Below are 22,423 nucleotides of genomic sequence, written 5' to 3' on the forward strand. Positions count from 1 at the left end.
GAAATAAGTACCAAGCCTATAAAATTAAAAACACTCAAGAAAATTTTCCAGAAGATCAAATAAAACGCTTGGAGTTTTGTGAAACTTTAAGAGAAAAAATTGATCAAAATGACGACTTCACAAGTAATATTTTATTTACAGACGAGTCATCTTTTTCTCTTCTAGGTCGACATAATTCTTCAGTCGTGAGATATTGGTCTTGGGAAAATCTACATTTGAGTGTACCATTACGAACTCAATACCCGCAAAAGGTAAATGTTTGGGCTGGTATTTTAGCCAATTACATTGTAGGGCCTTTTTTTATTGATGGTACCTTAAACTCTGAGAGATATTTACTTTTATTGCAACAAAATATTATACTCGTTGTACGAAACTTGGATGTTCATTTTGAGAAAATTTGTTTTCAACAAGACGGATGTCCCGCTCACAACGCTAGACAAGTGCAGGACTATTTAACAAACACTTTTCCTGAACGGCTTATTTCCACAAGAGGTACCATACCATGGCCTCCGCGATCTCCAGATCTGACGCCTTGCGACTACTTCTTATGGGGCTATTTGACGGAAATTCTTTACCAACACCGACATGAAAGAGCCGTTAATTTGGACGAATTGCGACTTAGAATTATTAATATTTCTAAGTCCATTACACCTGAAATGTTAGCCAATGTACGTAGAGAATTTTACGACAGGTTGGGACACTGTGAAGCCCAACAAGGAGGTGTATTTGAACACCTTATTAAATAATTCATTTAATTAGAATTATTATTTATTATTGTTTAAGAGTTATTTTTCATTTTATTTTAGAATATTGTATTTAGTTTTCACCAAAGATTTTTAAGATTTGAGTATATTAAAGTTGTTTTTTTGACTTGCGATTATCAGCACGTTAAAAAACAACATAAATTTTTATCTTTCGTGTGCGCGTAAAATTCCAATACTTGATTCGAGGCTAACCTACCCATCTCCAAGCGCTTGCTAAACATCACTGCGAGAAGCCGAAATTCATTCACATTGCGAGCGGTACGGAGAATCGGCGTCGCTATCGGGAGGTTACCGATGCAGTCGTTCTCTGTCTACTCTCTATCTATTAGGTCTAAAACATTAAAACTCAATCCGTAAGATTCAACTCGCCAAACGTGTATACTTACATGTTTAATAAAAAAAACAATCAAAAAAATTAATTGGATAATCCCAAAAATGCTTTTACAACTTCAGCACGTGAGCACACGTAAATCACAAGATTGAGAGATTAGTACACATTGTGTCTAAAGGTTAACATAGGATTATTTAGTTGTTTGTTTCGATACAGTAATAAGTCTTAGTATTCCTAGATTTTAATCGGGGTACACAAAAATTTAATTTTCTAGTAATTCAAAATAATCAATATCCCTAAGCAGAATTCCAACACAAGCTTTATTTCTTCTCAATTCTCACGTATTCCAGTGCTAGTCACTTCTGCCAATATTTTTGTGAACAACATTGAAACTAAACTTATTCCTCTGTAGATCTGCTTTCTCTCCTTTTTTGAAGATTGGGATTGCTATTCTGTTGTCGTTCCATTCCAAGTGTAGAGATAATATTTTATTGTAATGATCCTTTAATTCGCCCATGACCCTCTGAATGGTAATTTCCTGTTTTTTTCAGTTTTTCCTATTTAATGGAAAATCTTCTTTACCAGTATGTGCTAAGTTGATGGATCTCTGTGGTTTTCTCTTTGTTGCTGTATACTTGTTCAAAGTAGTGATATGTGAATGTATTCGTTCATTAGAATTTTCCTGTTTCAGCATATTCCAGACTTTTTTCTGCCCTCCATACAAATCGCGTTCCATTTCTGCTGAGACTTCTTCCCAATATGATATTGGGTAATATTAACTGGATTTCTGCATTAATCCGGTTTTTGTCAGCCCTATATATCTCGTACGTAATTCTCTTCGGTTCGGTATTGTTACGTACAATTTTCGTCTTTCAGATGCTTCGAAGTACGGTTAAACATTTCCTTACCCTACTAAACTTCTTGTGTAAAGCTAGCATTCGATCGATATCCAGAACGTAGCCAGTAACCTATTTATAGTCCGCGCCCGCTGTTATTTAATCGATATAATGACCGTATCTCCTGAAATTCCCAAGAAATTTCAGGAGATACGTTATACGAAAGTTATAAACCTCTACAAACTAAGGGTCTTGTGTGAAAATTACTTAAAAAGTCGAATGTTAAGGAATTGAAAAAGACTCCCAAAGGATTTGAATTAATTTTTATAATATATAATAAATATGTAAACGCATTTAAGAATGTTGCAAAACTCTACAAACAAAAGTTTTTTGGTAAAAAATTATTGAATTGTTAGATGTTAAAAAATATAAGGGCTATAACTCCTAACGGCTATAAGGAAAAGTTTTATCCATATATCCTTTGGCAATTATAGTCGTTTATAACATCTAACTCAATAAGATTTAATCAAAAAACTTTCGTTTGTAGAGGTTTGCAACTATTTCAAATCCGTTTAAATATTTATTATATATTACAGAAAAAAGTTTAATTTAAGTTAAAAAAATTAAAGTTATAAATATGTTGCTGGCAACGACATATGCTGCGTTCTCGATTTGGTCGCTAAGATTAATGTTTTCCTAAAAGAAATGAAGGAAAAAAGCTTAATTTTGGTGTGCAATACTTAATAGATACTTTCACAAATATGTTGTCTTTTATATTATTACCTAGAAAGATGACACCATTGACAGGAACGATTTAAATTTTCTTTTCCCCAATATATTATGTGAGCCACTTCAGACTTCTTTATCATTTTTCAGCAAAAAGGAAGTCTTTAGTTTTAATATTAATGTAAAAAACGCACTGAAACCACTCAAAATATCTTTTTAATACTAATACTGTAGAAAAGGTGCACCATCCAAAAATAAACAACGAGCGCAGTTGCCAAATACCTGTATCGGGAGAATATTTCTGAGCATTGCCGCTGTCTGTGGAAATTTGGTCATTTAAAGAATTCAAATTAAAAATATTAATTATTATTAGTGTTAGTATAAATATAGTTCAAAATATATAGTATATATTAGTGTAAATATAGTACAAAATAGTTTTGGTTATTAAACGTATTTTCACTCTTTCTTTTGCTTTATAATAAAGCAAAAGAAAGAGTGAAATTAATTTTTTGGTAATTATAATAATTTATTATATCACTTTATTTTCTTGTGTTAAAATTGTGTAATCACTGGCAACATTGAATACCAAGCATGTTTATGAACAAAATATCCCCTGTGTAGATGTTGCGCTAAATCCAAAGCAGCCAATGTTTATTCTAGTATAATCAATGTCCTAAGAATAAAATATTACTAATTTTAATATTGTCTTAAACCATCATCCCAGCAACAACCGAAGAATATTTTCAAAAGATAATTTTCAAATCTTTGTCAGCATTTGCAATGTTACTATATGGAATTCTGCTCTTCTACACCATTAACCCAGAAGTTCTTCTGGATGGGATGATATTTTCATCAAAATTCTGCAAACACTTCCTAATATTACTTTGACTGTTTTTTCAGATACAGTATAATTCCTCTTAACCGGCTTCGCATTAACCGGTCGACGGATTAACCGGCCTGTTTACAACAGCCGAACGCAACGCAATATTTTCCAAGAAATTCACCGGCGAGGCGATTCGGCTGGGATTTCCCCCATTTGGTTTGTTCTTGCTGTGGGTACGTACAAAACATAACTATATTTCCTTAACAATGAGTGCAAAGCGCAAAAGAATTGTGGTTTCGATGGATACACGTTTAAAAGTGTTAAAGCGGATTGATAATGGTGAATCTGTGGCAAAAATCTGTGCAGAATTTAATGTTGGAAAAAGCACTATAAATGACTGGCGAAAAGATAGGTATTCGATTGAGTTTTGTTCAAAAATGGAATCTGATAAGAATCTGGGCAGTCGTTGTACAAGAAAAAAAACCGATTTGCAAGGTCGTCGATGAAGCTTTGTGGATCTGGTTTCTTCAGGAACGTCGACGAGGTACACCGATTGGCAGCCCAATTTTGAAAGAAAAAGCTCTGGCTATCCACCAGAATTAATAATGGAGGCGAGTTTGTGCCAAGTGATGGTTGGCTTAATCGATGGAAAAAGCGACACGGAATTCATTTCGCACATGTAAGTGGAGAAAAACTGTCTGCTGATACTTCAGGTGCGACAGAATTCAAGACTAAGTTTGGTGAAATGGTTCAAACAGAGGAATTATCTCCAGAAAAAGTTTATAGTATGGACGAGACCGGGCTAAACATTAAAATGTTACCAGAAAAAACTTTTCTAGGCAGTCATGAACAGTCTGCCTCTGGCTTTAAAAAGAACAAAGAACGTATTACAGTGGCCGTTTGTTCGAATACAGCGGAACTCATAAAAATCCTCTTTTCGTTATTGGCAAGTCTGCTAAACCACGGGCATTCAAAAACTTGAATCCATCGTCCCTTCCGGTCTATTATAAGTCACAAAAATCAGCGTGAATGAATTCAGACCTGTTTAAAGAGTGGTTTAATTTAGAGTTTGTTCCAAGAGTTAAAAAACATTTAAATAGTGTTAACTTGCCTATCAAAGCAGTTCTAGTGTTAGATAATGCTCCAACCCATCCTCATGACTGCGATGTAGATGACATAAAATTAGTTTTTCTTCCTCCTAATGTGACAAGCTTAGTGCAACCAATGGACCAAGGAGTGATCGAAAGCTTAACACGACGATACAGGCGTAAACTTGTTTCTGAAATTCTGCAACACTCGGAGAGTGAAGAAAAAGGTCTTTTAGAAGTCATCAAAAAGATCAATATCAAGGACGTTATCTATATGTTAGCTACAGCATTTCAAGAAATGCCCTCTTCAACGTTTATTAAATGTTGGAGAAAACTTTGGCCAGATGTTGAGAATCTAGTTGCGATCTCGAATATTGCAGGGACTGAAGAAGAAGAAAACAAATCCACTTTACAAGACCTTCAAAAGTTAACGGGTAACGAAGCATTGCAACCAGAAGATGTGGAAAATTGGATGATAAGTTGTGACGATCACCTTGAAAATGAATTTTTGAATGATGAAGAAATCATAGATTTAGCAACCAAAGAACCAGAGGAATATGATGAGAGTAGTGACATTGAAGAGGAAAAAACGATTTCTCATGAAGAAGCCAAAAATGTACTGGAACTTGCATTAAAATACATTGAGCAGCAACATAAGTCAACAGCATTAGACCTTTTGGTGATTAGAAAATGGAGGGATATCGCATTCAGAAATTCACTGAAGGTTAAAAAACAGAAGAAAATCACAGACTTTTTCAAAAAATAATTACATATTAAACTTACATACATATGTATATTTTTTGATGTAGCACCTTCATGTATGTAAATATGAAATACATAATTATATAAAGAATATTTCTCCATTATCGACCAATTTCTCTCTTATCAATAAATCCGAAAATTGTTGAAAAACTCGTCAAGAGTTGGATGCTGGGTTTTCTTAAGAAAAAACAGCTTTCATCAACGTCTCTACTTTGCTTTCAAAACGATCTAAGTACAAGCGATTTTTTCATTTCTAAGACAGCTTTATCTAAGCCTCAATGAGAGTAGGGTAGCGGCAGCCGTTTTTTGTGATTTTATTAAGGCATTCGATTGTGTTGATCACGGAATTAATTTTTTATGGTTTTCGTGGTGTTTCCTTGAGATGGCCTACATCCTACTCATGATAGATCACAGGCAGTGGTGTTACAAAATATCACTTCAAAAGTTCAACCTATTACTGTAGATGTGCCTTAAGCTTCGGTATTGGGACCTTTATTGTTTTTAATTTTTGTTAATGATCTTCCAAATCTAAAGATCTCTGGAAAATTTGTTATGTTTGCTGATGACACCACTGTCTTGTCAAACAACACATCAAAGGAGGATCTACATCTTCAACTATCAGTTTGGATCTGAATATTCTTGGAGATTGATTTAAGGCTAAGTTGCTCAATGTTTCTAAGAAAAATATACTAACCTTTAAGTGTCAGTTGTCGGTCTCCACTTTCAATTCTGAACCTCAGGAGGTTCACAAGTCTTTTGGTATTGATTTAAAATTAGTTCTCGACATCACCGAGATAGCAAAAAGGGTGGCTTGTGGTTGCTATGCTGTGAGGGTGTAAATCGTTTTAAATCTTGTAGACCATTTTTTCAGTCTCAAAAAATATTAACACTGCCATCCTTGTATACTCTAAGAACCTGCTATTTGATCCACTCTAAATTTAATTCAATCATAGCTGCTAATAACTCAAATTTTACGAGAAGTTTTTATATTGTACCCTTGCCTATACCTCACTCAACATTAACAAAGAATTCCTTAACTTATTCCAGTGTTAAAATTTTTAACCATCTTCCTTCTTCAATTCGAAAAAAGGCAAAAATAAATTTGTAGGGGAATTAAAGCGCTTGTTGCTGGGGAAGACTTACCAGAGATTGTCCTAGTATTTAGAGGACAATTTTGAGCTTTGACTTAATTTTTAAAATTTTATTATATATTTTTTTTGTAAAAATTTGTTAAACCTCGTATTTTTTGTAAAAACTTGTGTTTTTGTTTTATTTTAGGTAGTTTCTTTTCTTTTTCTTTATTTGATAAGTCGTGACTCTTATTTTTGCCATTACGAGATTTTAATTGCATTTACGGCATTTGCTAAACTCTCAAGTTCAATATTTTGGAAGGGTGAATGTTTTGATTTATTATATACAAGGTGTCTACTATAAAAACCGCCAAACTTTAAGAGGTGATTAAACAAGTCATTTGCAACAGAAAAGTCGTATAACATTTTTTCGAAAAGTTGTTAGTTCTTCTGGTATTTAACATTGATTTTATCAAATTTCTTTGTTTTTTTTTCATATAAACAAGAATATCTCCGTTATTCTTACCACCACATAAAATTTAGATATACTATCTGAAAGAGAATTAAATTTGCTATAAGATGGGTATATTTAAGTTTTTAAGTAATTTTTTATACCGGGTGTTATCAGGAGTTAAATGCAACATTTGGGAAATCTGAAAATTAGTGGTATCTTCTTCGTTGTCGTTTTTCTAAAATTTGGTAAATAGGGACATGTTTTTTTTTAACCAAAAACTACTGATAGCTATTTGTTTTTACAGCAATATCATGGGCAAAAGAAAGAAAACCACAAAAATTGAAAATTTTCAAATTTTATATTTCGTGATTGACCAAGATTAAAAAATCAAAATTTCATTAAACGAATCTAAAATTATGACAATTGTTCAAAATGTCTTCCGTCTTGTTCAATACATTTGATGCATCTTCTTCTGACACTATCAACAACCCGTTCAAGTTCAATGCGTTTTTGTCGCATTTCGTTGCAACACACACTTGAGTATTAATGTTGAGTAACTTGAGTGTTAATGCTAATACTATAAACATTAAATTTTAATGTGCCCCAGACATAAAAGTCAAGGGGCGTAAGGTCAGGGCTTTTGGGCGGCCACCTTACCGGACCGTATCTTCCGATCCATTTCTTCCCAAAGCATTGATTCAAGGAATTTTGCACAATTCTGCCATTATGGGCTGGGCGTCCGTCCATAGTTCCGTTCCTAGACAGGAACTTTGGTTTCAAAAGTTCCTGTCTAGCGGCTAAGGGGATTTCTTCCAGAAAGTCAACAAGGTCATTATTTAATCAATTTGAAAACTCATTGGAATTGAGCCGATCAGGAAGTATTACAGGCCCGAAAAGGCGACCTCTCATTAATCCTATCCATACGTTGACCCTTATCTCATGCAGAAAAAGTGAAACAACAGTCGCATGAGGGTTTTCTGGATGCCATATATGGTAATTTCTTAAATTCATTATTCCGGCTCTTGTAAATGCTGCTTCATCTGTCCAAAATATTTCATCTGTTCCCCACTCTTGCAACTTATTCAAATACCACCTACAGAATTGAAGCCTCACCTCACCATCCACTGGCAACAAATCCGGGGACTTTTTTCAAATGAAACGGATGTAAATTATTTTTCTTTAAGAACTCTATGTACAGTGAAATAATGAATCCTTAATGCAGCACCAATGCGGCGAGTACTTCTAGATCTATCTTCTTTAACAGCTCTCATAATCGCAGGTACTTGTCTCCAGCGTTGACCATTTTGACCATCTTCTCTAATCCGCAAACCTCGAAAGGAACCAGTTTCCCCACAGCGTCTGAACACTTCTACAAATGTACTTCTATGGGGTTGCCGTCTATTAGGAAAACGCAGCGCATACTCCCTTGCTGCCTCCCGCGTGTTTCCATTTGCGACACCGTAAATAAATAAGATGTCCCCATTCAATGTTTGTGAAACTAGGCATTATTTTTTAAGCACGTTTAAATCAAATGACTTATTTAACTACTTTAAGTCGAAGTTAAAACTTAATGACAGTTATTGTCAAATTGTAAATATCTATGCTTTTGTTTTAAAATCAAGTAATACATGGTTTGTGAATTTCCTTCTTTTGCGGATTCATTTCCATTTACAAAAAAACGAAAACCTGAAATTTGTGGAGTTGTTGTGTTAGGGAAGATAGATCTACAAGTACTCACCGCATTGGTGCTCAAAAGAAAGAAATATAAAATTTGAAAATTTTCAATTTTTGTGGTTTTCTTTCTTTTGACCATGATATTGCTGTGAAAACAAATAGCTATCACAAAAGTAAGTATATCATTGGAAAGCATATTAAATGCAGTAGTTTTTGCTGAAAAAAAACATGTCCCTATTTACCAAATTTTAGAAAAACGACAACGAAGAAGATACCACTAATTTTGCACATTTCCCAAATGTTACATTTAACTTCTGATAACACGCGGTATAAAAAATTACTCAAAAACTTAAATATATCCATCATATAGCAAATTTAATTCTCTTTCAGATGGTATATCTAAATTTTATGTGGTGGTAAGAATAACGGAGATATTCTTGTTTATATGAAAAAAAACAAAGAAATTTGATAAAATCAAAAAATGTTAAATACCAGAAGAACTAACAACTTTTCGAAAAAATGTTATAGGACTTTTTTGTTGCAAATGACTTGTTTAATCACCTCTTAAAGTTTGGCGGTTTTTGTAGTAGACACCCTGTATATAATATTTAAAAGAATGAGGTCGTATATTGAGCGCGTATATCTACACACATTGTTCAGCGCTGTCGTCGATTGTTTCAGTCTAATTAAATTGCCAATCCTCGCATTAAAATCTTCCAAAATAATTATTGCATTCTGCTACCCTTGAGAGTTTTGGTAAAAAGTACATTGAGATGTATTTAATTTAATTCCAAATAACTTTGTAAAGAATAATAATCAAAATGACTTTAAGCTATTGGATCATTGCTAGTTGCACGGCGTTGACGCGCAACATCTTCAGTCAGTTGTGTTGTTAGTGCTATCTTGTGACACCCACATTTAATAATTTGAAACCTAATAGAAAAAAAAACCCAAATGAAGACGACAAATACTCAAGAGGCATGTGACAACCGAAAAGCACTTTTTAAGCCGTGAAACTCGAGTCATTTCGATATTAGCCTATTAAAAGTTAGTGTGAGGCTAGCGCCCGTTGCTAGGAGTCAAAGTTGATACAAATTTTAAAACGATTATTTTATTACTTTTAGAATTTGCTAAAACTGGGTTTTAAGAAGCGCCATACAAAAAGCGCACTTTTTTACCAAATACTTAACCAAATACGTTTATATACATATTCGTTTACTTTAATTAATTATATACGTTTGAACGTAAATAATTAATTAAAGTAAACGAATACAATACTGAGACACGCTAGTTGAACAACTAACTTATAAATTTAAATTAAAAAAAAAAATTAATCAGTCTTATAATTATATTTACATCTGAGTTATGAAAATTTATAATAAGGCACCACCAAGTTAAGTAGAAGTTATAGGTAGTAATGATAATAGAGCCTCCAATCTATCAAAAAAGAGGGTCATATTGGAATTAGGTGACACGAGTAGGGTTAGCAATAGAATATAAGTGGAATACTTTAAGGTTAATGAAATGTTCATTGTTAATATACCTTTTAAGCTTTAAATTTAGTGTAAATGGATTCTAAATATTTTTAGGGCACAAGAAACCTTCTCATACGAGATTATTTGTAAGAAATGGTCTTCTTTTGAATTATACCCTTTTAAGAATATTGTTATTAATTTTGTGTAAGTGTCTTGTGTAGAGGATATGGCGAACTTGCTTTTATGTTTTTATAAATATGCAAACAAAATCATAACACTAAAGCTATTAAAATCAATCTACAAGTAATACTCCAAGAGAAAGGAGACAGGCAGATAAATTTAACAATACATTGACGTCCAAGCTGAAAAACATCCAACTACCAAATTTATATTTTTTAATTTTTACTGTTCCTCAGGAAAAAGCCATTTTGATCATTTGGCAACAAATTATAATCTGAAGGTTACTTTATGGCCCTTTTACATCAGCAAAAATCAGAACTGATATGGTTAAAAAAACAGATTTAATATTATTGATGAAACAATCCTGCCTATGTATTATATCTGTTTGCATCCATTTGCTAAATGAAAAATCTTTTGGTTAGGGTTAGTAATACTATAACAGGCTCTTGAAGGATCAGTATGTATTTACACACATAAACAATTTTTTTTTAATATGTATTGTACATATGTATATTTATTATAATAATTATATATTACATAATTTACGGCGTCAATAACGACTTGCCTGTCAGTGTTATTCGCTGCAGATTGGGTCGGGAATTCTTTAAAACCACATGCTACTTTATCTTTCACAATAACGTCTTCGTGATGCTTTTTGGTGCTTATCGTTTAAAAGCATAGGCAGGATTGGCGTTAAATTCAAAAATCCTTTTAATTGTATTTGCTCTTGTTTTGTAAAAGAATTAAACTTTGATTTGATATTCGTATGTTATTACAATGTGGTCAATTCGACGCCTTTTCAATACAACCCTGTAATTCTTTGATTTTTGAAGTTTTTATTTTGTTTATTTTCAGAAAAGACATTTTTATCAAATACATAACAAGAATTCGGTTTTGCAATGGATTTTAAAAAGAACAGCAAATTTACAAATTATATAAAAAAACCTGCCAATCTACCTATGATGTTGCCAGTGCAAATTACTGCCAATAATATCAGTTACAATATAATCAGTTGATGAAATAAATTGATTTGTAAAGTTTATCATTTATTTTATACAAATATCTGAATATCACAATAGTGCAATAATATTTAATAATAATTATTATTTAATCTATATAGTATATATAAGTTTGCATTGCGTGCTGCCCGACTTAATTCAAAAACCTAATACTCATCTTTTGTTCAACATCGGTCCTCTGTAATGCCTTACAAAACTCCTCAAACGAAATCATTTGGTCATTATCCTCGTCTGCTTCTAATATTGTGCGTTCGGCGATACTCGTCAGCTGCTCTTCACTTATATTCGTTCCGACCATCATGTGTAAAATCGCTAATAGTTCGTCTTTAGAAATCAGATCATCGTTGTCGAGGTCGTACAGTTTAAAAGCAACTGGAAATAAAATTAAGTTGAAGAAGGTTAACACCTCACTTCTCTAAGGCTTTTATAGGGTTTAGTCATGAACATCTGAGAAGTTAGAGCAATGGGATTTGTGAATGCTTTGCTTACATTCTGGCACAGTTTTATGAAAGGTACCAGCTGATTAGTATGAATAGCTTCATGCTAATGATATATGGGAATCTATGAAGCACCTCGATTTTTCAATTTTCTTTATAAGTGACCTTAGATAGTAAATAAAAGTAATTTACTATCTACACAGCATCTGGCATTTGCTGATAACATTAAATTGTATAAAATTAAGTAAAAAGAATTAGTATTATTAATTTTCATTATTTTAAAAGTATTGTTCTGGCTTTCTATGAATTAAATTATTGTTTACTTATTAGCAATTTCCTGTTATTGAGCAATCTTGCCTTTTGGATATTAAGGGTTATTATAAAATAATGAAGTCAGAATTTGCTACAGCATTACTTCATTAGACAATCATTGATAGTATTAGTTTATGGTGCATTGATAATGATCTGAAGTCAAAGACATTTGGTAGATTATCAAATGTAATTCAGAAAACATATGCTATAAATTGTTCAATGTTGATGGCTACCTTTGAAATTAGGGACTTAAACTTAGGGAAGAAAACAGAAAATATCTATGAATTAACCAATAACTAAGTTTTTTAGAGATTAGTCAACAATATGAGGTTACTAATATTGGCTATTCTGAATAATTTCACATCATCGAGACAGCAAAGGTAGTTCATGGTTGCTATGCTTTGATGGTGGCAACTTGTGAATTGAATGACAATTTTTTTAAATTTTACTAGACTTTATTTTTTAAAACCAAGTAGTTAGATTTATGTGTATATTAAATCATATGCAATCTTGCAAACCTTTGTTTCATTCTCAAGAAACATTAACACTACCATCCTTGTTTATTTTAGAAGCTTGTTGTTTGATCCATTCTAAACTAGTATAATTCTAATATAGTTATAGCTGTTAATAATCCTAATTTTACCAAAAGCTCTCATAATGTACCTTTGCCTTTACTTAACTTAACATTAATAAAAAATTCTTTAATTTATTCAGGTTAAAATTTTTTGAACCATCTTCCTTATTTGATTTTCACAAAATTAGAGGTAAAAATAAATTGAAAAGAGAAGTAAAGCGCTTGTTGCTGAAGAAGGTATCCTATAGATTATTAATTAAAAAAATATGCTCCAAATACTCTTCATACTTCATCAGAGTATTACAGTTCAGTATATTAATTTCATCAATAAGCTTCATTCATAAGCTTTTAAAATTTTGAGTCTTGTTATATGGAAAGAATGGATTGGAATACACTTTTAAATTTATTTAAATTAATTATATGTTAATATAATTATTAGAAATTAAATATATCGGGTGGTGCGTCGCCGAGCGGAACATAGGAAATCCCATGTAAATTTTAAGGGGGTCAATATTGGCTTCCCTGTACATTTTACAGAAAAAATGTAAGATAACTTTTTAAAGAGACCAATCTGGTAAACCCTCGTGCAAAGTTTCAAAAAATGTTAATAAGCGAATCTTGAATTATTCAATTAAATGTAATTGCAAAATTAGCAAATTTTCGGTTCCACCCGGTATATACATATATGTAAGCGGATTAATGTAAACACCACCAGATCCGAGACCAGGTCAACCTACCTGATTGACACTGGTTCTGATGTTTCATTAATAAAGGAATTGGTTGTGAAAGCAATTAATTGGATCATAAAGCCGGATAATAGTTTACGTGCTTTTTCGGGGCTCGGTTCTCAAGTGGTTTATGCTGTTGGCGTTGGTGACCTAATTATGGTTTTGCCTACTGTGACTTGAAATTTCTTTTATGATAGTTTACGATAATGTAATTCCTGGCGATGTTGGTGTTATTATAGGATGGGATGTCATTGGTCGACCGTCCTTACGTGTTCAGAAAGGTCGGGATGGGATCGAATTACACCACTCTACTATGGCAAGAGTGTTTAGTTTAAAGACAGTTGATGCTGTGAAAATTAATCAGTTAGATTTAGAGAATAGTTTAAAATTACGTTCGGAAAGTTTATTGACCTTTTATAGAAATAAAACCGCTGATAAAAAAACCTGTGCAAAAATTACTATTAGGTTAAAAGACAATACTCCAGTTGTGTACGGTGCACGTCGTTTAGCTTATCAACAAAAAATAGAGGTAAATAAAATTATTGATAACCTGTTGAATAAAGACATTATACGAAAAAGTCACTCTGAATATGCTAGTCCTATTGTGCTAGTTGAAAAGAAAAACAATGAGACGCGAATGTGTGTTGATTTTTCGCGATGTAAATAAAAAAGTTTTTAAGGAAATCTATCCCTTGCCCATAATTGAAGACTATGTCGTTTAATCGCATAAATTCCTTATGTCGTTCAAGGTATTTCACAAAATTGGACATGAAATCTGGTTTCTATCAAATGGAAAAAGATTCGCAATTGGCTGGTGGCGGGAAATTAAAATTGAAATATAAAGGACCATACACTGTAAGAAATATTCTTCCAAATGAAAGATATGTTTTGTCCAAACAAGGGCGTAGGACAACCGTAGCCGCTCATGAACATTTTTTTTAAAGCAAGATATGATGGAATTTTGTATTTTCTTGTAAAAAGAAGTAGAGTAGTGGCGATCCCACTACGCCTAATAATGGCTATTCACTAATGGCTAGACCTAGATAGATGGCAATCCCATCTTGGTTTATAAAAAAAAAAAACTTTTTTGGGAACTTTGTTTTATTTAGGGTTAAAGTAGCCCTTCCGTTTACATATATATACAGTATCGGACAAAATTCGAGAGACTCGACTACTTACGTCTTTTATGTAAGATAAAAATGATTAAATTCCTCTTTTTGTGCTGAAGGATGTTATGTTTTGAAGTAGTTTAGAAAGGCACTAAAATAAATTTAAAAAAAAAAACATTTCTCAAGATTTATTAGGAAAAATAAAAAAATGCAAAAAATTCTGTGCGACAAAATTAGAGAGACTTATCCTTAAAGTACATTTGTACCCTATACTAATGAAACTAACCTAATACTTTGTCCAGTACCCTTTATTCTGGATAACTTTTTCACATCTATTCGGCATCGATCCAATGAGATTCGAAATTACAGCCGGATCCATTGATTTCCAAGCATTCTCGATTTCTTCAAATAATTGAGCACGATTCCCGATGTTTTTAGTGCGAATCTTTTTCTCTATAATCTCCCAAAGATTTTCAATTGGGTTCAAGTCCGGCGATTGCAGTGGCCATTTTAAAACTTGAATTTTGTTAGCCAAGAACCATTTCTTCACAAGTTTGGCCGTATGTTTGGGGTCGTTATCGTGTTGGAACGTGAATCTTAGCGGCATTTCCCATTCGGCGTAAGGCAACATTACATCTTCCAGTATAGTCCGATACATAAATCTATCCATAGTGCCCTCAATTTTGTGGATAGGACCCATTCCATAACCCGAAAAACAACTCCAAACCATTAAATTGCCACCTCCATGCTTCACAGTACCAGAAACATATTTTGGATCAAGCCTTTTGTTTGCTCGGCAATGTACGAACTGCGCTCCATCACTTCCAAAAATATTATATTTAGACTTGTCACTAAACATAACCTTATTCCAGTCCTTAGCTGTCCAGTAACGGTGACGTGTTGCAAATAACATTCTAGCAGCTACATTTTTTTTTGATAGATTGGGTTTTTTTGCTGGACTCCTTCCAGGAAGCCCCGCCTCCACTAATTGCCGCTGCATAGTCCTGGATGAAACCCCAGGCGCCTCCAATTCAGCCAAAATCTGTGTTAAAGATAGACGCGGATTATTCTGACTTAGTCGTTTAATTCTCCTGTCCAGCAGTACTGAGGTTTTTCTCTTGCGGCCACCTCTTTTAAGGTTTGTCACTCTTCCACGGAGCTGATAATTTTTTATTGTTCTGGAAACCATTTGTTTACTGACATTGAATTGCTCTTTTATTAATTTTTGTGAGCGACCTGAGTTATAGGCGTCTATAATTTTTTCTTTTAGGTCTATGGAATAATGTTTACCACGAGGCCTTGCTAATGATATTCTCAAACTAATAAACAGAAATTAAACTAATCTCAACTTCAGCGAAACTAAATACAAAATGAGTCTCTTTAATTCTGTCGCAGTAATTTTTTATTACTGTATATATATTTAATTTCAGTGTGGAAATTTTCTTATACATTTTCCTTACTTTGCCAAAAATAAAATAAAGCCATTTAATTATTATTAGTAATATTAAATTATTTATTTGAATAAATATACTCTACAGTGCTGTGCAGTAGCTTATGATGTGGCTATTATAATTTCTGTTACTTGCACTAGAAATTTAAATTAGTTTTAGATCTATCCCATATTATTTATTCTAAAACTAACAACTATCATAGACTTGGGGGAAATAAATGAGATACCCAGGGAAATACAGGTAAAGAGTACTCTACCAATTAAAAATGTGAACTGTCATTCTCAAGAAAAATTCATTCTTTTTTGTTAATTTTTCCTTACCAAAAGCTCACTACTACTTACATTTCAATTTCTCCTCTCTGGAATTCAACTTGTTCTCCTTATTCTTCTTTACCGGCCTAAAATGAGCCAAAACCTGCATGAATTGCCTAAAGTTCACCCTGTCAGTGAACTCGTCTCCTTGGAAAAAGGCGTTTACAATTCTCTCACCCAACGGGTTGATGGCCAACTCTGGAATCCTCAGGAAATCATCCCTGGATAAGGTGCCGCAATCGTTTCTATCAAGGGCGGTGAATCGAGAATACAAACGCTCGATTTGGTTTGGGGTGACTAGGAGGAGAAAGTAAGATTTATTCATTAGCGTTTTTCAGCCAAAAAGAGGTACTTACAGCCAGTTTCCTGTTGAATTTGAGCGATTTCTTCTTCGCGTAGTAATAGAGAGGACCTATTACCCATTTTGATAAAGGAAATAGGGATTTTATATGGTAAACTTGGAAGTAAATTTTCTATTTTGAATAATTTATTGAACTTTGGTCAACATTACAAAGTTTACAAAATACCAGCTGGCGAAAACATGAAACAATGACAGATGACACTGTTGACAGATAATTTGTCAAATATTTTAGAGCCATATTTTAGCGAGTAAGCGGCCATAAGCGTCTCATTCGAGCGATCAAGTAATGACGTCACCGTATAAGGCGCTTTAACCGTTTGTTAGCGGTCTCCCGAGACCGCTAACATTGCGGTCGATCGGTTATTTGTTTACATGTATATTCTACGGCGCTGTATTGTGTACATGGACGTTGTTATTAAAACTTCATTATTCTTTTGGATGGAGTTATATTGGGCCTAATACATTTTTGTATATTTTGGCAAATAAATATATTATAGCTGTTTTTGTTTGTTTATACAATCCGTTTTCGATTTTTTTTTTTCAGTCAGCTGTCAACCGCTTAACTTTCCTCCTAAGCAGGGTTACTGGCGGTTAAACCGATGACGCCATTTGACGTCTCTCGGTAAATACCAAATATCGCTTGTATGAAGCGGTATTTACTTTTGGTTTTAACCACCCCTCGCTTGGACAGGCTAAGAGCGCTTTCAGACGAGGATACCGTATTCGAGATACGCGTATCCGAGATACAAATATTTCATACACCCAAATCGAACCTTTCACACAGCATTGGCGACGCATTCCGTATGCCGAAAGCAAATTTCGGTATCGCTCATCTTTCGGCCGCCGGCGACAGAATGCGTATGCCGCATACAGAACTATCATTATGTTATATAAACCTGTTCAGACACGCATACTTTTTATTCAGTGAATAGGGTAGAACATAGGCGTTGCGTTTTTTCTTCTTGCAGTCTTGCAGTAGTAAAGAATTAGTGGACATATTACATTATATATATATATATATATATATATATATATATATATATATATATAGAAATGGAACGTGCAGTCTTTGACAACGAAAAATTTATAAGTTTGGTGGAACCAAATCCCTGTTTGTGGGATACAGCGCACCCAGACTATTGCGATAGAAATAAAAAACAGCAATGCTGGGTGGAAATTGCGAAACAAATGTGCGACAATTTTGAGGAGATGACAGCAGCTCAACATTATGAATTTACATAATATGGGATTATTTTTAATGAAATTTATTTTCCCAAAAATACTTAGTATCTTAAGATTAACTCACTATTATACAAGGTGTCTCGTATCGATATGTTCAAATTTTCGGAGCGTAAAGTACACTTCTGTTAAAGTAAAAAAAATTGTAAAGTGTGTAGTAAAGTAAGTAAAAAAACATTTAATAAATCAAAAAGGTCAATTGATAATATTATATTAGGATTAAAAATAAATTTTAAAATTTCAACATCATTAGTTCACACTGCAATGCAGCTATTCTGCCATGGTAATATATCAGTATTCATGAAATAGTCAGCAAAATAGTCACGAATAATAGTCGCTGATCTTGCAGAACCCGCTCCTGTTTCCGCAACATAATCATCATCATACAATCCTTGGACGGATAAGGTATCTTCATGTTTATATCCATCTCGTACACGAACAAAATTATGGAGCACAGTACAAGCTTTAACTATGTCAACGGCAAAATCTATTAACACGTTGAGTGGTCTGTGAAATATTCTCCACTTGTTAGAAAGTATTCCAAAAGTACACTCAATAAATCTTCGTGCTCGAGTCAATCGGTAATTATGTATTCTCTTTTTTGATGATATATTTTTTCCACCATATGGCCTCATGACATTGAAGGATAAACCAAACGCTTCGTCTCCAACAATAACATATGGGATTTTGTAATCCTTCTTTTGTGGCAAAAAATCTGGATTGGGAAAATCTAGCTTTTTTGACGTTAAGTTCTTATAAAAATGTGAATTCTTAAAAATGCTTGAATCACTGTTTTTGCCATAATCTCCAATATCTACAAATGTAAAGCAATAATTCGAGTCACACATAGCCAGAAGTTGAATTGAAAAAAAATGTTTATAGTTAAAATAAAGTGAACCACTATGTTGTGGTTTTATAACCCGGATATGTTTGCCGTCTATGGCACCCAAACAGTATGGATAATTTGCATTTTTCAAAAAACCGTCTGCGATTTCTAACCATTTTTCTCGTGTGGGCATTGGTATACATTGTTCTTTCATAAATATCCAAATTAGCTTGCATGTTTGCTGAATTATTTCACTCGCTGTTGAAATTCCAACTCTGTAGTTATAATGTAGCTCAGTAAGTGAGCAACCAGTCGCCAGGTACCTGAAAATAATAAAAAACAAACTTTTTTAATTTTTCAGAGAAAGATCTTCAAAAAAAATGGAAGAATTTAAGAAACTCTTTTGCTCGAGAGTTGGCGAAAAGAAAAAAGAAAAAAAGTGGTGACGGAGCTTCTTGGAAAACCTATATATTTTTTGAACAGCTATCATTTTTGATGCGATGCTCTTCAAATAGAGAGTATAAAAATTTAATTTGCCAAATTATGAACTACCAAATTAATAGATTTATTTTAGGACCACTTCAAATTTTATAGAGGAAAATGAGAATTTCGGAGAAACTTTGGATCATGTACAAAACGAGCATATTACTCCTATAAGGCCTACACATGTACAGAAAAAAAGGAAAGGGGCATCGGAAACCGACCATAACACCGAGATAGTGAAACTATTGAAGGCAAGTCTTGAACAGCGACAAACAAATGAGATTATTCTAGATAATGACGGAGATCGACATTTCTTTCTTTCGCCACTGCCTGACTTTAAAAGAGTGCCAATTGACAAAAAGATGGATGTGAAATTGGCAATGATACAATCGATAAAATCTGCCCTATTACCCCCTCAATATGCATTAAATTACAACCATGTACAACATTTGCCGTTTTATCCTTCCACTCCTAATCCCCCCTTTACACAACATAAGTCATCATCTTCACATCTGCACGTTTATGGTCATCCTTCTTCCACTCATTCCGATTTAGCGTCCCAATCTTCAACCTTCAACACTTCATTCATCGAGTTACAATCTTCACTCAATCAAAGACCAGAAACAATTCCCCTCCTCTCACCCCATTCCGTTGAATCAACTGCCACCTCAACAGACGGATCCTTCATCGATCTCCTTCTAAACTACAAAGACTAAGTAATAAGTAATAAAGATAGACTAAGTAATAAGATAATTATTAAATTTCTTTTGGAAAACTTTAAATAAAAATTCGTTTAGAAAAAAAACTATAAGTATTTTTCCTTACCTTAATGTCATGGCAAGTCGTTCTTTTGACGCAATACTTCTACGCATATTTGTGTCCTTTTTAACAAGTCTGATTTTCAAAATATTATGAAGTTCCTCAAAGGACTGAATAGACATTCGAAAATAATTAAAAAACTTCGATGGATCTTGCAACAAATCTTGATATAATAAATTATACATTCCCTTGCTTTCTCTTAATCCCAACATGGGATGGACCCACAAAATACGCCTCCTTTTTAGTTTCTTCTTCTTATTATTTAATAAATGCCACACCGCAATACACTCTTCTATTTCCATAATTTAAAACTACAACTGCACTACACTGGGTCTGTTTCCGAACTAAAACAACAAGACAAGACGGTATGCGATACAGAAGTAAAACGTATCCGGTCGTAATTCTGTATCCCGCATACGGTATCTTGCATACAGTATCCCCGTCTGAAAGAGCTCTAATTGTCAAAGGGAAGCTACTAGTATACCACAGCCGACTTTACTGAAGCCACGAAATAAGAGTTGGCAACGTCGCACCACGTGGAGATTCGGATCCGTTTACGCTTTGAAAGCGCGGCTCTGCCGAGATGGACGTTCAATTTTGATTTTGCTTTATTTACAAATGAGAATGTTATGTATGTGATTGATTTATTGTTTCAAATATGTATAGGCGCCGTTAATAATTATATAAATGCATTATTTAAACTGGAACAAAAACAGATCAAAGGAGAAACTTTTTTGGGTTTATTTTGAGGTTAAATTTATTTGAAAAAAAAAGAATAACTAGGTACTATTTTTTCAGTGCTAAATAGTAAATTTATTCTAGAATATCGCCATTAGACCATTTTATTTAAAGTAAAATTAATTGGCTTTATACAGGGGGTAAAAGTAAGTTTTTTTTTTAACATTACCCTACAACTACATTACTTTTACAACTTACAGATAAAATAAATTTACAATTTTTACTATTCGACATTTTTATGTACAAAGTCCGCAAAAAATTAATTAAAGTTTTTTTGTTTTTTTAGTATACAAAGAGATATTTATAATTTTTTTTTCTCAATTAGGTACCTACCTACACTAACACAAAAGCAATCCTGTCATCTTTCCCTTCATGCATTCATGTCACATTTTAGAGGGAGAATATTCTTCTTAAAGGAACTAGAGGAAGACAGATCACAGAACACAAATATATAGAGAAGTGGTGATTGCATACAAACTGATCGAAATTCTTCTGACAAATCTGCTAGCGTCCTCTCGTTTGGCAACGGAAACTATTTTAACTAACATGACAGTTTGACGCAACTAATTGGAACAATAAAAATGGTAGAAAGACGTGGCTAAATTAAGGCGGGAAAATTCAAATTTCATTAATCAGTTAACAATAATGTACAACATATCACCAATTTCAAAATGGAAATAAAACGTAATGTTTTTCTTTAATACATTTGTTATTTAATTTTCCTGAAAACTAATTACTTAAAAATATATAATAAAATTAAAATTATATACATAATATATAATAATATTATATATTATGTATATATAACAGATATTATAGATATTTGAATTAATCTAAAAATGTTTAAAAGTATTTTGTTAGCACTGAGCTATTCCAACCCAAACAGATTAGAAAACATTTTAAAGATTTTTGTGTTACTTTCTTATCATACATGTAAAGACATTACCATTAGGTTAATAATATCTCTATTTTACTAACACAAACAGATTCTATATAGTATAATAATATATTAATAATAAATATTTTTTATTTGCAAAAATACAATACACAAAATATTTATAAGTGTAGTACAAAACTGTACATGCAAATAAACATTTATATACATTTATAAAGTATTATACATTTTATAAAGTAGGTATATAGTTCACCTAGCAGACAATTAAGATAATCTTTTCGGATAATACTTAAGACTAATGACATATAACTACTAACATCCATGTACTAAACCTACACAAGTTAAAAGAATACATAATCTATATTACTAAAAACGATTTAAAAACAAAACATGCCAGACCCAGACATAAAGAGCAAAAAAATACATAGATAAAATTATAACACCTAAATTAAATATTCTACAAAAATTAATAATAATCTTCTTTGTAAAAAAAAGTCTAAATTTCACTGCTGAATGAATTATCTCTGTTTAATATAGGTATATTTCTTTCTGTTTCTTATAGAAAAATTAAACATATTCTAAAAACTAATGAAAAATTCTATAACAGAGAATGCAATACCAAATAAACTCTTTGAAAATTAAAACAACTTGACAGAGTGATATGATAAATGATGTTCTATCAGTCAATGTCAACGTCATTTCGTCATTCGACTGGCCGACGTACACTGCAGGGCACTCTTTACACCTAATCTCATAAACTCCTAGAGAAGATAGCGGGGGTAGTTTATCTTTAGTTTTAATTAGATGTCTTTTTAATGTATTATTGGTTTTAAAAGCTGGGGTTATGCCAGAGGGAGAAAAAAAGCGGGATAGTTGTGACGAAATTGGTCCAAAATAAGTAAACGACCTAAAAGTTTTGATATAGTTTGTTTGTTGTC

The 22,423-nt window shown here is 32.8% G+C and overlaps 1 protein-coding gene across 1 annotated transcript; it reads right to left on the reverse strand.

Moving 5' to 3' along the window:
* Positions 1-11,212: 11,212 nt before the first annotated feature.
* LOC126750644 (calcineurin B homologous protein 1) lies at positions 11,213-16,669 on the reverse strand. The gene is made up of 3 exons (XM_050460297.1): positions 16,481-16,669; positions 16,155-16,421; positions 11,213-11,574 (listed from the first exon to the last, which is right to left on the reverse strand). Exons 1-3 carry the CDS (start codon positions 16,545-16,547, stop codon positions 11,336-11,338), a joined length of 573 nt encoding a protein of 190 aa, XP_050316254.1. The 5' UTR covers positions 16,548-16,669; the 3' UTR covers positions 11,213-11,335.
* Positions 16,670-22,423: the final 5,754 nt, after the last annotated feature.

The sequence above is a fragment of the Anthonomus grandis genome, chromosome 2 (assembly GCF_022605725.1).
Source record: "Anthonomus grandis grandis chromosome 2, icAntGran1.3, whole genome shotgun sequence".
Taxonomy (NCBI): domain Eukaryota; kingdom Metazoa; phylum Arthropoda; class Insecta; order Coleoptera; family Curculionidae; genus Anthonomus; species Anthonomus grandis.

Excerpts from the sequence above, each read along its gene's own strand:
- LOC126750644 (XM_050460297.1), bottom strand. The coding sequence starts at position 16,547 with ATGGGTAATAGGTCCTCTCTATTACTACGCGAAGAAGAAATCGCTCAA. Across the intron at positions 16,422-16,480 it reads AATTCAACAGGAAACTGGCT|TCACCCCAAACCAAATCGAG; the intron begins GTAAGTACCTCT and ends TTCTCCTCCTAG. Across the intron at positions 11,575-16,154 it reads CAGAGAGGAGAAATTGAAAT|TTGCTTTTAAACTGTACGAC; the intron begins GTAAGTAGTAGT and ends TTTTATTTCCAG.